This window comes from Salmo salar, chromosome ssa15, assembly GCF_905237065.1.
Source record: "Salmo salar chromosome ssa15, Ssal_v3.1, whole genome shotgun sequence".
NCBI lineage: Eukaryota > Metazoa > Chordata > Actinopteri > Salmoniformes > Salmonidae > Salmo > Salmo salar.
Window position 1 is genome coordinate 96,170,383 of NC_059456.1, and position 15,585 is coordinate 96,185,967.

Sequence of the window (15,585 nt, forward strand, 5' to 3'; positions counted from 1 at the left end):
GCAACTTTGATGGGGGAGGGGGCCACAAAAGATGGGAATTCCTCATGAAGGGTCGCAGTGGCTTGCGAGTCTGTGTACCCACATCCACACCCACACAGTCAGAGCTAGCTCTAGCCTTTTGGGGGACCTAAGCTTGTTGCCACCGCCATGAAAATTTTTCAATGTTACAACAACTAATTTCATGCAATTCTACACATTTTGCCATAAGGTGGAGAGAAATTTTTGCAGTTTTTAATATGATATCTGAGTGGGAGTGACTAACAAAATCAATGGTGGCCCTGTGGTCGGTAATTTGACCATGATTACGACAAGTTTAAATTGCTGGCCGCTGAACTAACTTACCAATCCAAAAAAAATGTAGCTGACATGAGCTAATTGTGTGACTGTCAGTGACTGATTGCACCTGGTGTATTCTACTATTCTAACTCTCAACAGTAAACTGAGATCCGACTAAGTTCTGATTTTATTATTTTTATAAATAAATATATACACAGTTTAAGTCTGATTTTTACATACACCTCATCCAAAAACATTTAAACTCAGTGTTTCACAATTCCTGACATTTAATCCTAGTAAAAATTCCCTGTCTTTGGTCAGTTAGGATCACCACTTTATTTTAAGAATGTGAAATGTCAGAATAATAATAGAGAGAATGATTTATTTCAGCTTTTATTTCTTTCATCACATTCCCAGTGGGTCAGAAGTTTACATACAGTCAATTAGTATTTGGTAGCATTGCCTTTAAATTGTTTAACTTGGGTCAAACGTTTTGGGTAGCATTCCACAAGCTTCCCACAATAAGTTGGGTGAATTCTGGCCCATTCCTCCTGACAGAGCTAGTGTAACTGAGTCAAGTTTGTAGGCCTCCTTGCTCACACACGCTTTTTCAGTTCTGCCCACACATTTTCTATAGGATTGAGGTCAGGCCTTTGTGATGGCCACTCCAATACCTTGACTTTGTTGTCCTTAAGCCATTTTGCCACAACTTTGCTTGGGGTCATTGTCCATTTGAAAGACCCATTTGCGACCAAGCTTTAACTTCCTGACTGATGTCTTGAGATGTTGCTTCAATATAGCCACATTAGTTTCCTACCTCATGATGCCATATATTTTGTGAAGTGCACCAGTCCCTCCTGCAGCAAAGCACCCCCACGACATGATGCTGCCACCACCGTGCTTCACGGTTTGGGATGGTGTTCGTCGACTTGCAAGCCTCCCCCTTTTTCCTCCAAACATAATAAACATAATAATTATGGCCAAAAGGTTATATTTTTGGTTCATCAGACCAGATCATTTCTCCAAAAAGGATGATCTTTGTCACCATGTGCAGTTGTAAATCGTAGTCTGTTTTCTTTAGGGCGGTTTTGGAGCAGTGGCTTCTTCCTTGCTGAGCAGCCTTTCAGTTTATGTCGATATAGGACTCGTTTTACTGTGGATATAGATTATTTTGTATCTGTTTCCTCCAGCATCTTCACACGGTCATTTGCTGTTGTTCTGGGATTGATTTGAACTTTTCGCACCAAAGTACGTTCATCTCTAGGAGACAGAATGTGTCTCCTTCCTGAGCGGTATGACGGCTGTGTGGTCCCATGGTGTTTATACTTGTGTACTATTGTTTGTACAGATGAACATGGTACCTTTAGGCGTTTGGAAATTGCACCCAAGGATGAACCAGACTTGTGGAGGTCGACAATATGTTTTCTGAAGTCTTGGCTGATTTCTTTTGATTTTCCCATGATGTCAAGCAAAGAGGCACTGAGTTTGAAGGTAGGCCTTGAAATACATCCACAGGTACACCTCCAATTGACTCAAATGATGTCAACTAGCCTATCAGAAGCTTCTAAAGCCATGACATCATTTTCTGGAATTTTCCAAGCTGTTTAAAGGCACAGTCAACTAAGTGTATGTAAACTTCTGACCCACTGGAATTGTGACACAGTGAATTATAAGTGAAATAATCTGTCTGTAAACAATTGTTAGAAAAATTACTTGTCTCATGCACAAAGTAGATGTCCTAACTGACCTGCCAAAACTATAGTTTGTTAACAAGAAATTTGTGGAGTGGTTGAAAAACGATTTTAATGACTCCAACCTCAGTGTAAGTAAACTTCCGACTTCAACTGTGTGTATGTGTGTGTGTGTATATATATATATATATACAGTGCCTTGCGAAAGTATTTGGCCCCCTTGAACTTTTCGACCTTTTGCCACATTTCAGGCTTCAAACATAAAGATATAAAACTGTAATTTTTTTGTGAAGAATCAACAACAAGTGGGACACAATTATGAAGTGGAACGAAATTTATTGGATATTTCAAACTATTTTAACAAATAAAAAACTGAAAAATTGGCCGTGCAAAATTATTCAGCCCCTTTACTTTCAGTGCAGCAAACTCTCTCCAGAAGTTCAGTGAGGATCTCTGAATGATCCAATGTTGACCTAAATGACTAATGATGATAAATAGAATCCACCTGTGTCTAATCAAGTCTCCGTATAAATGCACCTGCTCTGTGATAGTCTCAGAGGTCCGTTTAAAGCGCAGAGAGCATCATGAAGAACAAGGAACACACCAGGCAAGTCCGAGATACTGTTGTGGAGAAGTTTAAAGCCGGATTTGGATACAAAAAGATTTCCCAAGCTTTAAACATCCCAAGGAACACTGTGCAAGCGATAATATTGAAATGGAAGGAGTATCAGACCACTGCAAATTTACGAAGACCCGGCCGTCCCTCTAAACTTTCAGCTCATACAAGGAGAAGACTGATCAGAGATGCAGCCAAGAGGCCCATGATCACTCTGGATGAACTGCAGAGATCTACAGCTGAGGTGGGAGACTCTGTCCATAGGACAACAATCAGTCGTATACTGCACAAATCTGGCCTTTATGGAAGAGTGGCAAGAAGAAAGCCATTTCTTAAAGATATCCATAAAAAGTGTCGTTTAAAGTTTGGCACTAGCCACCTGGGAGACACACCAAACATGTGGAAGAAGGTGCTCTGGTCAGATGAAACCAAAATCGAACTTTTTGGCAACAATGCAAAACGTTATGTTTGGCGTAAAAGCAACACAGCTCATCACCCTGAACACACCATCCCCACTGTCAAACATGGTGGTGGCAGCATCATGGTTTGGGCCTGCTTTTCTTCAGCAGGGGCAGGGAAGATGGTTAAAATTGACGGGAAGATGGATGGAGCCAAATACAGGACCATTCTGGAAGAAAACCTGATGGAGTCTGCAAAAGACCTGAGACTGGGACGGAGATTTGTCTTCCAACAAGACAATGATCCAAAACATAAAGCAAAATCTACAATGGAATGGTTCACAAATAAACATATCCAGGTGTTAGAATGGCCAAGTCAAAGTCCAGACCTGAATCCAATCGAGAATCTGTGGAAAGAACTGAAAACTGCTGTTCACAAACGCTCTCTATCCAACCTCACTGAGCTCGAGCTGTTTTGCAAGGAGGAATGGGCAAAAATGTCAGTCTCTCGATGTGCAAAACTGATAGAGACATACCCCAAGCGACTTACAGCTGTAATCGCAGCAAAAGGTGGCGCTACAAAGTATTAACTTAAGGGGGCTGAATAATTTAGCACGGCCAATTTTTCAGTTTTTTATTTGTTAAAAAAGTTTGACATTTCCAATAAATTTCGTTCCACTTCATAATTGTGTCCCACTTGTTGTTGATTCTTCACAAGAAATTACAGTTTTATATCTTTATGTTTGAAGCCTGAAATGTGGCAAAAGATCGAAAAGTTCAAGGGGGCCGAATACTTTCGCAAGGCACTGTGTATATATATATATATATATAAGTTTGGGGTCACTGCGAAATGTCCTTGTTTTTGAAGTCCTCAACTGGCGGCTTCATTAATTAGAACCCACAAAACACCAGTCTCAATGTCAACAGTGAAGAGGCGACTCCGGGATGCTGGCCTTCTAGGCAGAGTTGCAAAGAAAAAGCCACATCTCAGATTGGCCAATAAAAAGAAAAGATTAAGATGGGCAAAAGAACACAGACACTGGACAGAGGAACTCTGCCTAGAAGTCCAGCATCCCGGAGTCGCCTCTTCACTGTTGACATTGAGACTAGTGTTTTGCGGGTAATATTTAATGAAGCTGCCAGCTGAGGATTTGTGAGGCGTCTGTTCCTCCAACGACACTCTAATGTACTTGTCCTCTTGCTCAGTTGTGCACCGGGGCCTCCCACTCCTCTTTCTATTCTGGTTAGAGCCAGTTTGCGCTGTTCTGTGAAGGGAGTAGTACACAGCGTTGTACGACATCTTCAGTTTCTTGGCAATTTCTCACATGGAAAAGCCTTCATTTCTCAGAACAAGAATTGACTGAAGAAAGTGCTTTGTTTCTGACCATTTTGCACATGTAATCGTACCCACAAATGCTGATGCTCCAGATACTCAACTAGTCTAAAGAAGGCCAGTTTTATTGCTTCTTTAATCAGAACAACCGTTTTCAGCTGTGCTAACATACTTGCAAAAGGGTTTTCTAATGATCAATTAGCCCTTTACAATGATGAACTTGGATTAGCTAACACAACGTGCCATTGGAACACAGGAATGATGGTTGCTAATAATGACCCTCTGTACGCCTATGTAGATATTCCATGAAAAAAATTGCCATTTCCAGCTACAATAGTCATTTACAATAATTAACTATGTCTACACTGTATTTCTGATCAATTTGATAGTGTTTTAAATGGGCAAAGAAAATTGCTTTATTTTCAAAAACAAGGACATTTCTAAGTGACCCCAAACTTTCGAACGGTAGTGTATGCATGTATGTATTCTTTGTTTTGTTTTTGGAAATTGATCCTGGCCTACAGGGTGCTGGAAGATAAAGAGAAATCATGTATAAAAAGATCCCACTTTAATGAAAAAAGGCTAAAGGAAGATGCCTTAAACAGAAATCATTCATAATCATTCATAATGCTTTGTAAAGAGGGTTAAGACACATTTGTCAAAGCACCACATGTTATGACCATATGTTATGACCATGTATTGTCTAGTAGAAGAGAGCATGATGACCCTGTCCCTACCCCGGTTTCACCAAAGATGGACACAACTCTTCACCGTCTTCACGGTCAGCCTCTTAAAACCCAAAATTCAGGGACTGGATACACCCTGACCGAATCACATTGACAGGCAGGAACACTAGCAGCCAAAACAAACGGACTGAGGTCACCAATCCCATATTTCTGCTCTTTGAATAATGAGTGGCTTTAAGACCATGGGACATTATTGATTTAAATTGTTTCTCTTATTTGTTTTATTTTGTTACTCTTGTCCATTAAAATGTTGTATACACATTCATTTCAGTTTGTATTGACTGCTATTTGAGTGTAAAAAAAAAATACAGTATTTCAACAAGAAGATAGAGAGATATTACATCATGTCAATGGAACTGTGTAAAAGGTTTATTACAATATCATCTATTTTATGAAAATGTAAAGGGGAAATTAAGTTTTCATCTTTCGCTTTTATCTTACTTGTATCTTCTCATCTGTATTTTCCAATCCAAGATCAGTAGATTATAGCCTATAGATCCTATAGGAGGAGTGGTAGGGGGGAGGAAGGGAGCAGGGAGGGAGGAAGGGAGAGGGGAGGGAGAGAGGAGGGAGGAAGGGAGAGGGGAGGAGAGAGGAAGGGTTGCCTCCCAAACAGCACCCTATTCCCTATATACTGTAGTGCACTATTTTTTATAAGGGGTCATAGGGATCTGTAGTGGACTACTTTTGATAAGGGGTCATAGGGATCTGTAGTGGACTACTTTTGATAAGGGGTGATAGGGATCTGTAGTGGACTACTTTTGATAAGGGGTGATAGGGATCTGTAGTGGACTACTTTTGATAAGGGGTGATAGGGATCTGTAGTGGACTACTTTTGATAAGGGGTCATAGGCATCTGGTCAAAAGTAGTGCATCATATATGGAATGAGGTGTCATTTTAGACTGTAACTCACTTGCTGTGCCTGTTGGAGTGCTCACATGCAGCTGTTCCATAGAGCCAGTCTTGGTGGGACAACAGGAAGACACAGAACAGACCATGTTAACATAAACTCAGCAAAAAAAGAAACGGCCCTTTTTCAGGACCCTGTCTTTCAAAGATAATTCATAAAAATCCAAATAACTTCACAGATCTTCATTGTAAAGGGTTTAAACACTGTTTTCCATGCTTGTTCAATGAACCATAAACAATTAATGAAAATGCACCTGTGGAACAGTCGTTAAGACACTAACAGCTTACAGACGGTAGGCAATTAAGGTCACAGTTATGAAAACTTAGGACACTAAAGAGGCCTTTATACTGACTCTGAAAAACACCAAAAGAAAGATGCCCAGTGTCCCTGTTCATCTGCGTGAACGTGCCTTAGGCATGCTGCAAGGAGGCATGAGGACTGCAGATGTGGCCAGGGCAATAAATTGCAATGTTTGTATTGTGAGACGCCTAAGACAGAGCTACAGGGAGACAGGACGGACAGCTGATTGTCCTCGCAGTGGCAGACCACGTGTAACAACACCTGCACAGGATCGGTACATCCGAACATCACACCTGCAGGACAGGTACAGGATGGCAATAACAACTGCCCGAGTTACACCAGGAACGCACAATCCCTCCATCGGTGCTCACACTGTCCGCAATAGGCTGAGAGAGGCTGGACTGAGGGCTTGTAGGCCTGTTGTAAGGCAGGTCCTCACCAGACATCACCGGCAACAACGTCACCTATGGGCACAAACCCACCGTCGCTAGACCAGACAGGACTGGCAAAAAGTGCTCTTCACTGACGAGTCACTGTTTTGTCTCACCAGGGGTGATGGTCGGATTCGCATTTATCGTCGAAGGAATCAACGTTACACCGAGGCCTGTACTCTGGAGCGGGATCGATTTGGAGGTGGAGGGTCCGTCATGGTCTGTGGCGGTGTGTCACAGCGTCATCAGACTGAGCTTGTTGTCATTGCAGGCAATCTCAATGCTGTGCATTACAGGGAAGACATCCTCCTCCCTCATGTGCTACCCTTCCTGCAGGCTCATCCTGACATGACCCTCCAGCATGACAATGCCACCAGCCACACTGCTCGTTCTGTGCGTGATTTACTGCAAGACAGGAATGTCATTGATCTGCCATGACCAGCGAAGAGCCCGGATCTCAATCCCATTGAGCACGTCTGGGACCTGTTGGATCGGAGGGTGAGGGCTAGGGCCACACCAGATACTGACTGTTACTTTTGATTTTGACCCCCCCCCCTTTGTTCAGGGACACATTATTCAATTTCTGTTAGTCACATGTCTGTGGAACTTGTTCAGTTTATGTCTCAGTTGTTGAAAGTTGTTATGTTCATACAAATATTTACACATGTTAAGTTTGCTGAGAATAAATGCAGATGACAGTGAGAGGATGTTTCTTTTTTTGCTGAGTTTACATATACAGGCAGAATTACATGGTAAAACAGCTGATTAGTTACTGTTGCTCCAATACATTAGCTACTGTAAGGGCCCCTGTATGTTCTCCATACACCATAAACATATGACATTAGCTCTCTGTATGTTCAGTGTTCACCTTGCAGGATGGAAACGTTGTTTGTTTATTAATAAAGGTACAGGGTGGAGCTCATGAGTGTGCAGGCTCTTCTTCTTTTATTTTTGCCATACTATAAAACATGGCTCCTGACATATTGTTTCCATAATGGTAGGAGAAAATGACCAGACAGTACATAGACCTGTTTAGAGGCAACATTATATTCAAAGCAGGACATTATTGTCCCGTCTGTACTATGTGTATGGTGCTCAGCATTAAAAACTGTATGTCTGTAAAGATTTAGAGTAGAAAAGAGCCAAACAGACATTACATAATGGTTACGTCCCAAATGGCACCCTTCCTATCTCCCTATGTTGTTCACTACTTTTGACCAGTGGCCATAGGGTTCTGTAGTGCACTACTTTTGACCAGTGGCCATAGGGTTCTGTAGTGCACTACTTTTGACCAGTGTCCATAGGGTTCTGTAGTGCACTACTTTTGACCAGTGGCCATAGGGTTCTGTAGTGCACTACTTTTGACCAGTGGCCATAGGGTTCTGTAGTGCACTACTTTTGACCAGTGGCCATAGGGTTCTGTAGTGCACCTCTTTTGACCAGTGGCCATAGGGTTCTGTAGTGCACTACTTTTGACCAGTGGCTGTAGGGTTCTGGACATAAGTAGTGCACTTTGTAGGGAATACAGTGTCATTTGGGACGCATCCAATGTTTTCAAACCAGACCTGTTGATGTGTGAGGAGAATTTCCTGCGTTCTCTTGACAATGGACCTCAGCTCTTCCACAAATGTCTCTTTCTCTGATTCACGGACAAAATCCTCCTCCACCTACACAAGCCATTACAGATACACAATAGAACACACTTTTTAAAACTAAACTTAATGGACCAAACAAAGGCTGCATGGGGAACTTGGCATTAGACCAAATGAGAGTGCTTGCTGCAAAACTCCTCATCCCAGCCAATATAACATAATTAAACATGAATATAATCACATGTAATGTATCCAAACAGGTAGATGTTTGTGGTGCTATAATCCCATACAATGTCCATGTATAACTGTGTGTTGGTCTAGTCACCATGTAATCTGCGATGTCTTCAGGTGCGTCTCCCTCAGTGTCGAACTTGAAGGTGACCATCTTGTTGCTGTGGGTTTCCAGCTGACACTCCACCATGTTGTCCCCAGAGCCGGACACCTAGGGAGCACAGGAAGAGAAACCATGTTGTTCTGTCCAATGTCTTGGACACAAAAATGTCTTGGACATTACTATTTCTTTAGAAATCTTTACTATTAGGGATACTATACCTGAATCATGGTCAGTTGAAATGCATGTGATCCTTTTTCTGGCCCCCGATAGGACAATCTCCTCTGAGACTTCACCCTCTCTAGTTTCTCATTGGCCAACATCTGTAAATCCCCATCCCCATTGGCTGGAACAGAGCTGCGGTCAAATGAATAGTACTTCTATTGTTAGTACTTCATGTACAGTATTGGGCATAACCTTTTCTAACATGGAAGAGGGCTTGGCATTCAAAACGAGCAGTATAAAATTGACAACCGGTCCGTAGCCCTTCCCCTTGGCCTTAACCCTTGGATGATTGCAGATCTGAAGGGTCTGGATAGGTATAAACAGTGTAGTGGTGAAGCATCCGCCATATCACTTCCACCTTATAGATGTGCTAACATTGACGTGACAGGGCCAGGGGGCTAGAGCTAGGCAGCGAATTGGGACCGACGTTGAGAGTAATGATGTGACACATACCCTGAAGTGGAGTGTCTCTCTGTGCCAGACGATTTCGGACTCTCCTGTAGAGCCACATAGATAGAGACAGACACACAGACAGACCAACGCAAACACAAATACATACAGACATTCAGAAAACAGCAAAAACCCACAAAGAAAAAATACATACCAAACCATTATTTGACTAATAAAAATAAAACTGAATTGGGAATAAATAAAAAAGGACTGTATTTTAATGTAAGTTAAAGGAAAACACTTGATCATGTTGTTGTAGTACTGGTAACTTTAAATCAGAACAAGTACCATACAAATGTACTTAGCGTAATTAAGTAAAAGGAGCTTTTCTTCAAAAAAATAAATAATGTGTTTTATTCTGTATCTTAAAAAGGGTGCGGCCCTTGGATTGCTCTCTAATGTATACACATTTCTAGAACCGGCTGGTTATTGGCTGCAGATAGTGGTAGTAGTGGAACAGTCTGCTGTAGTGGTAGAGTGGCATGCACTTATGTACCTGAGCAATGCTCAGCAGAGCAGGGTCACAGTCTGGGAGCGAGGTTGAGGTTGGGGGCAGCAGCGAGGGGGCGTTAGAATCAAGGGGCTGGGAAGCAGCGGCGGCAACAGGCGGGGGAGAAGTGGGGCCCAGGGGGCCATCAGCCAGGCCAGGCAGGGTTAGCTGACTCTCTGGTGGGGTGGGCTGGGTCTCTGTGCCAGGGGTAGCAGGATGGAGAGGTGGCAAGGAGGCAGGGTGGGGGTGAGATGCTGTATGAGTGGGGCAGGGGGACATGTGTGGAAGAGGGAGGGAAGTAGCCTGGGGGTGATTCGGAGGGTGTTGTTGCTCGGTGGTGGCAGCCACCGATGCGGCCTCAGCGAGCTGGGTCTCAGTGTGGACCTTCGTCTGGGCCAGTGTCTGGGTGTGAGTGTTTGCGAGAGCTTGCATGGCCGTCTGGGTGTGTGTGTGGGCGGGTAGCAGCTGCGTCAGCTGAGCCTGGTGCTGGGGGGATGGTGGAGGACCTCCTGCTCCTACCGGACTGTAGAGGGGTAGGGCTCTAGTCTGAGTCCCGAGCTGGGGCACGTTACTGGGGGCTGCTATCTGTGCTGGGTTAACAGTGGGCTGCTGGGGCAACAGATGTGGGGGGATCTGAGGAAGCGGAGAAGCCAGTTGACTTGGGTTGAGAGGGGGAATTGAGACTTGTTGCTGCTGAGGGGGAAGGGACTGCAGAGCCAGCTGGATGGGGGCTGGAGCTGGAGCTTGTCCAGTCTGTTGTTGTATGTGTTGGGACGAAGCAGAGACCAAGGTGGTAGGGTCTATGACCTTGGCTGCAGGGGCTGCAGGGACAGTTCCAACATCAACAGATCCAGGGGACAGCATCATCTGCTGGTTCTGCAGCATGGACTGTTGTTGATCCATCAGTATCTGCTGTTGTTGTTGTGTTACTCGTTGAGTGATCCCCTGTTGTTGATCCATTAGTATCTGTTGTTGTTGTTGTGGTACTTGTTGAGTGATCTCCTGTTGTTGATCCATCAGTATCTGCTGTTGTTGTTGTTGTTGTTGTGTGGTACTTGTTGAGTGATCTCCTGTTGTTGATCCATCAGTATCTGCTGTTGTTGTTGTTGTTGTGGTACTTGTTGAGTGATCTCCTGTTGTTGATCCATCAGTATCTGCTGTTGTTGTTGTTGTTGTGGTACTTGTTGAGTGATCTCCTGTTGTTGATCCATCAGTATCTGCTGTTGTTGTTGTTGTTGTGTTTGTGTCCCTGTTTTTGGTACTTGTTGAGTGATCTCCTGTTGTTGATCCATCAGTATCTGCTGTTGTTGTTGTTGTTGTGGTACTTGTTGAGTGATCTCCTGTTGTTGATCCATCGGTATCTGTTGTTGTTGTTGTTGTAAAACTTGTTGAGTGATGTCCTGTTGTTGATCCATCAGTATCTGTTGTTGTTGTTGTAAAACTTGTTGAGTGATGTCCTGATGTTGCTGTTGGACTGGCTGCATGGTTTGCTGTTGGGTGGGCTGAAGTGCAGTGACATACTGCGGTGCCAATAGGCCGGCCTGGTGCTGGAGTTGAGGCTGCACCACCTCTGGAAGTTGAACACTGGGCTGCACTAGAGACTGGTGCTGGGGTTGAGGCTGGACCTGGCTTTGCATGGGGGGTATTGAGACTGGAGGTTGGGGTTGGACCAGAGCTGTGCTCTGCTGCTTAGGAGGCATCATCTGAGTCTCAAGAACTTCTGGAATCTGAGTCTGAGTCAGGGCCTGGGTTGGATGCAAAGGCTGGGGAGTCTGCTGGATGACTGACTGCCCTGGCGCCTGGGCCTGTATTAGAGCTGGCATCTGATGGGGAGCCTGTACCAGAGGAACCTGAGGCTGGATAGGGATCGGAGGACTTGGTGTCTGGATTGGGGCCACCATGTGAGATGGAATCTGGACCTCGATCATCTGGGGCTGGGCTTGGTGTGGAGGCTGGGGCTGGGCTTGGTGTGGAGGCTGGGGCTGGGCCTGTAGTACTGGGACTGAGACATTGCCCTGGCTCTGAGGGTGAGCTTCATTCCGAGCTTGAATCTGGGCCAGGACTTGGGCATGGGCTTGCACTACAGCCGGTAGAGCTTTGCTGGAAATCTGTAGCTGAATGGCTACAGGTATGACTTCCTGACCCTGGGCGGCCATCTGAGCTTGGACCTGAATGGCCTGTGTAACCTCTGCTGCTGGTATGGCTGGGGCTATAAGGGGGATTTGAGGCTGAGGTTCAATGACAGAGCTCTGATGGTGCTGCTGATGTTGTTGGGCGAACGCTTCTTGTTGTTGCTCCAGTAAGATAGGTTGTTGTTGTTGCTGTTGTTGTTGTAGTATCAGCACCACTTGCTGTTGTTCTGTCAGTTGCTGCTGGGTTAGGCTAGTGTGACTAGGTGGAAACAAAGCAGGGTTTTGCTGTTGTTGTTGCAACATACATACATCAATCTGTTGCTGTTGAATCAATGCTTGCAGCTGCTCACATTGTTGCAGAATTAAAGCGGTCTCTTGTTTCTCGCTTTGTTGTACTTGAATTATGGCGGTTTGCTGGTGCTGCTGCGGTTGCCCAGTCTCTTGCTGTTGTTGAATTTGTTGCTGCTGCTGTTGTAGCAAACCCTGTTGGTGAATTCTCTCCGCTTGTTGTTGCAGTAGCAATGCCTGCTGTTGCCGTTGTTGTTCAATCTGTTGTTGTAACAGAGCTTGCTGCTGTTGTTGCTCCAATTGCTGCTTCTGTAAAATCACTTGTTGCTGTTGAAGCTGTTGCTGTTGTAGCATGGCTTGCTGTTGTTCCAACTGTTGCTTGAGCACAGCCTGCTGGTGCTGTGGGTTGACTGGATGACTGACGACCACCTGTTGTTGTAGTTGGGTGGGTTGTTTCAGCACAGCTTGCTGTTGTTGTTGCAGCTGTTGTAAATCCATTTGTGGTTGTTGTATCTGGCTCACTTGGTGAGCCTCCAGTTGTTGTTGTTGTTGTTGTCTGTTGTTGCTGTAGGAGCGCTTGCTGTTGCTCTAGCTGGTGCTGTTGTAGTTGTGCCTGTTGTTGCTGTTGCTTTAAGGCTTGCTGTTGCTGCTGCTCTTGTTGCTGCTGTTGTAACAGCGCTTGCTGCTGCTGTTGCTCAAATATCTGCTGTTGTAACAACGCTTGCTGCTGCTCCAGTTGGTGCTGTTGTAGTTGCGCCTGTTGTTGCTGTTGTAGCAAAGCCTGTTGCTGCTGTTGCTCAAGCTGCTGTTGTATGTACACTTGCTGTTGTTGTTCTAATAACATTGCTTGTTGTTGTTGCTGATGTTCTATCTGGTGTTGTTGGTGTAGTAACAATATTTGCTGCTGTTGCTGCTGCTGCAGTTGTTGCTGCTGTTGTACGTCGATTTGTGGTGGTTGCGCATAGGCTTGGGTTTGATCCAATTTCTGTTGCTGCAAAGACAACGCCTGTTGTTGCTGCTGCTGTTGTTCCATTGATTGTTGGTGTTGTAAGGCCTGATGCTGCTGTTGTTCCATTGATTGTTGGTGTTGTAAGGCCTGATGCTGCTGTTGTTCCATTGATTGTTGGTGTTGTAAGGCCTGATGCTGCTGTTGTTCCATTGATTGTTGGTGTTGTAAGGCCTGATGCTGCTGTTGTTCCATTGATTGTTGGTGTTGTAAGGCCTGATGTTGCTGTTGATCCATTGATTGTTGGTGTTGTAAGGCCTGATGTTGCTGTTGTTCCATTGATTGTTGGTGTTGTAAGGCCTGATGTTGCTGTTGTTCCATTGATTGTTGGTGTTGTAAGGCCTGATGCTGCTGTTGATCCATTGATTGTTGGTGTTGTAAGGCCTGATGCTGCTGTTGTTCCATTGATTGTTGGTGTAGTAAGGCCTGATGTTGCTGTTGTTCCACTGATTGTTGGTGTTGTTGCTGTTGTTCCATTGATTGTTGGTGTTGTAAGGCCTGCTGCTGCTGAACCAAAGCTTGCTGCACATACACTTGCTGCTGTGGCTCAGTAGTTTGCTGCTGTTGGGTTGCTATAGTCTGCTGTTGCTGCTGCTGCTGCTGCTGTTGTTCCATCTGTTGCTGTATCAGTACCGCCTGGTTCTGGGGAATTCCACTGGTCTGTTGTTGTTCCATCTGTTGCTGTATCAGTACCGCCTGGTTCTGGGGAATTCCACTGGTCTGTTGTTGTTCCATCTGTTGCTGTATCAGTACCGCCTGGTTCTGGGGAATTCCACTGGTCTGTTGTTGTTCCATCTGTTGCTGTATCAGTACCGCCTGGTTCTGGGGAATTCCACTGGTCTGTTGTTGTTCCATCTGTTGCTGTATCAGTATCGCCTGGTTCTGGGGAATTCCACTGGTCTGTTGTTGTTCCATCTGTTGCTGTATCAGTATCGCCTGGTTCTGGGGAATTCCACTGGTCTGTTGTTGTTCCATCTGTTGCTGTATCAGTACTGCCTGGTTCTGGGGAATTCCACTGGTCTGTTGTTGATGATGTTGTTGATGATGCTGAAGCAGGGCGGCTTGTTGAGCCTCCATTTGCTGCTGCTGCTGTTGCTCCATCAGTATCTGTTGTTGTTGTTGTTGAACAATGGTCTGCTGCTGTGGGATCATGTCAGGCAGTGCTTGCTGGGTTAAAGGCTGGGGTGTCATCTGGATGACATTGGGAGTGACGTTGGCCTGGGCCTGTTGTGGGAGAGGGACCATGGCCCCCACTCGTCCTGTTGGGTCCCCCGCTAACATGGGAGCTGGGAGGATGTTGAGCTGGGCTTGGGGGGAGGCTGGGGGTGCGTAGGACAGGGAAGGGGCCATATGTGCAATCTGTGACCCATCTGAGTGGTATGACTGAGATGGTTGGTGGATGGTAGTCGCAGGGTGACAGAGGGATGGTCAGGTGGGCAGAGGGAGTTATGGTAAGAGAGGAGAGGGGGTATTGAGGTGGAGAGAGAAGGTAAGTGTAAGTATTAATCACATGATTTAATCAAAGCATTATAAACAGTTTTAGAAAACATGAAAGCATAATTATGATCATTGGAATTGTCATTATTGTTAAAGAACATCTGATAAAATATTAAGGTGATGATTAAGAGTTATTTGGGAAGGTTCAAACTGTTTTGAGGGTAGCTGTAGTGTTTTTGAGAGACCAGAGTCGATAGAGATGCAGATCCACTCACCTGAGAATACTGCTGTGGTACACCTGGTGAAACCTGTGTTGGCATGGCAACAGGCTGAACGTAAGTCTGCTGACCATCAGGAGCCCCACCACCACTTTGGCCAATGGACATGCCGGAAATCCCACTACTCTGACCAATAAGCACATTCGGAACTCCTCTGCTCTGACTAATTGGGAAAATTTGGGTGTGGGCCAAAATTTCCTAAAAATAAATAACAGACAATATAAGTTAACGTGATTGCAGTGTTGCTGAGTGAAAATAAGAGTTCAATCTCTTTGTAAACTGGATTTTCCAAAACAGGAACAACCATAACATTGTGTCTGTTCCAAATAGCACCCTAGTCTCTACATGGTGCACTACATGGCCCTGGTCAAAACTAGTGCACTACATAGGGAATAGGGTGTTATTTGAGATGTAGCCATAGACTTGCCGAAGCAGCAGCAGGGAGGTTGGATTGAGAAAGCACGTAGGACTCCCGTTGCTGAGGGTACGCCTGGCTCTGGCCATTGGCATTGGACTCACAGCTGGCTGAAACAATGCTCTCCTCTCCTGAAGTAAATACAATGGGAGGTGTAAAACAATAGATTTTTTGGGGATATTGAAATTATTTGATACACATTTTTATACTGGTATCAGTCTGTCCACAATCCAAAAATA

At 44.8% G+C, this 15,585-nt stretch overlaps 1 protein-coding gene across 1 annotated transcript in view; it reads right to left on the bottom strand.

Moving 5' to 3' along the window:
- LOC106572720 (uncharacterized) overlaps window positions 1-15,585 on the bottom strand; it is a 107,069-nt gene that overhangs the window by 21,673 nt on the left and 69,811 nt on the right. The window contains exons 9-18 of the mRNA XM_045696109.1: window positions 15,359-15,477; window positions 14,929-15,129; window positions 12,468-14,599; window positions 11,312-12,181; window positions 9,797-11,039; window positions 9,304-9,347; window positions 8,847-8,982; window positions 8,620-8,736; window positions 8,268-8,369; window positions 5,975-6,023 (exon numbers count right to left, since the gene is read on the bottom strand). Of these exons, the coding sequence (XP_045552065.1) occupies window positions 5,975-6,023; window positions 8,268-8,369; window positions 8,620-8,736; window positions 8,847-8,982; window positions 9,304-9,347; window positions 9,797-11,039; window positions 11,312-12,181; window positions 12,468-14,599; window positions 14,929-15,129; window positions 15,359-15,477 (5,013 nt within the window). The remainder of the gene's footprint in view (window positions 1-5,974; window positions 6,024-8,267; window positions 8,370-8,619; window positions 8,737-8,846; window positions 8,983-9,303; window positions 9,348-9,796; window positions 11,040-11,311; window positions 12,182-12,467; window positions 14,600-14,928; window positions 15,130-15,358; window positions 15,478-15,585) is intronic.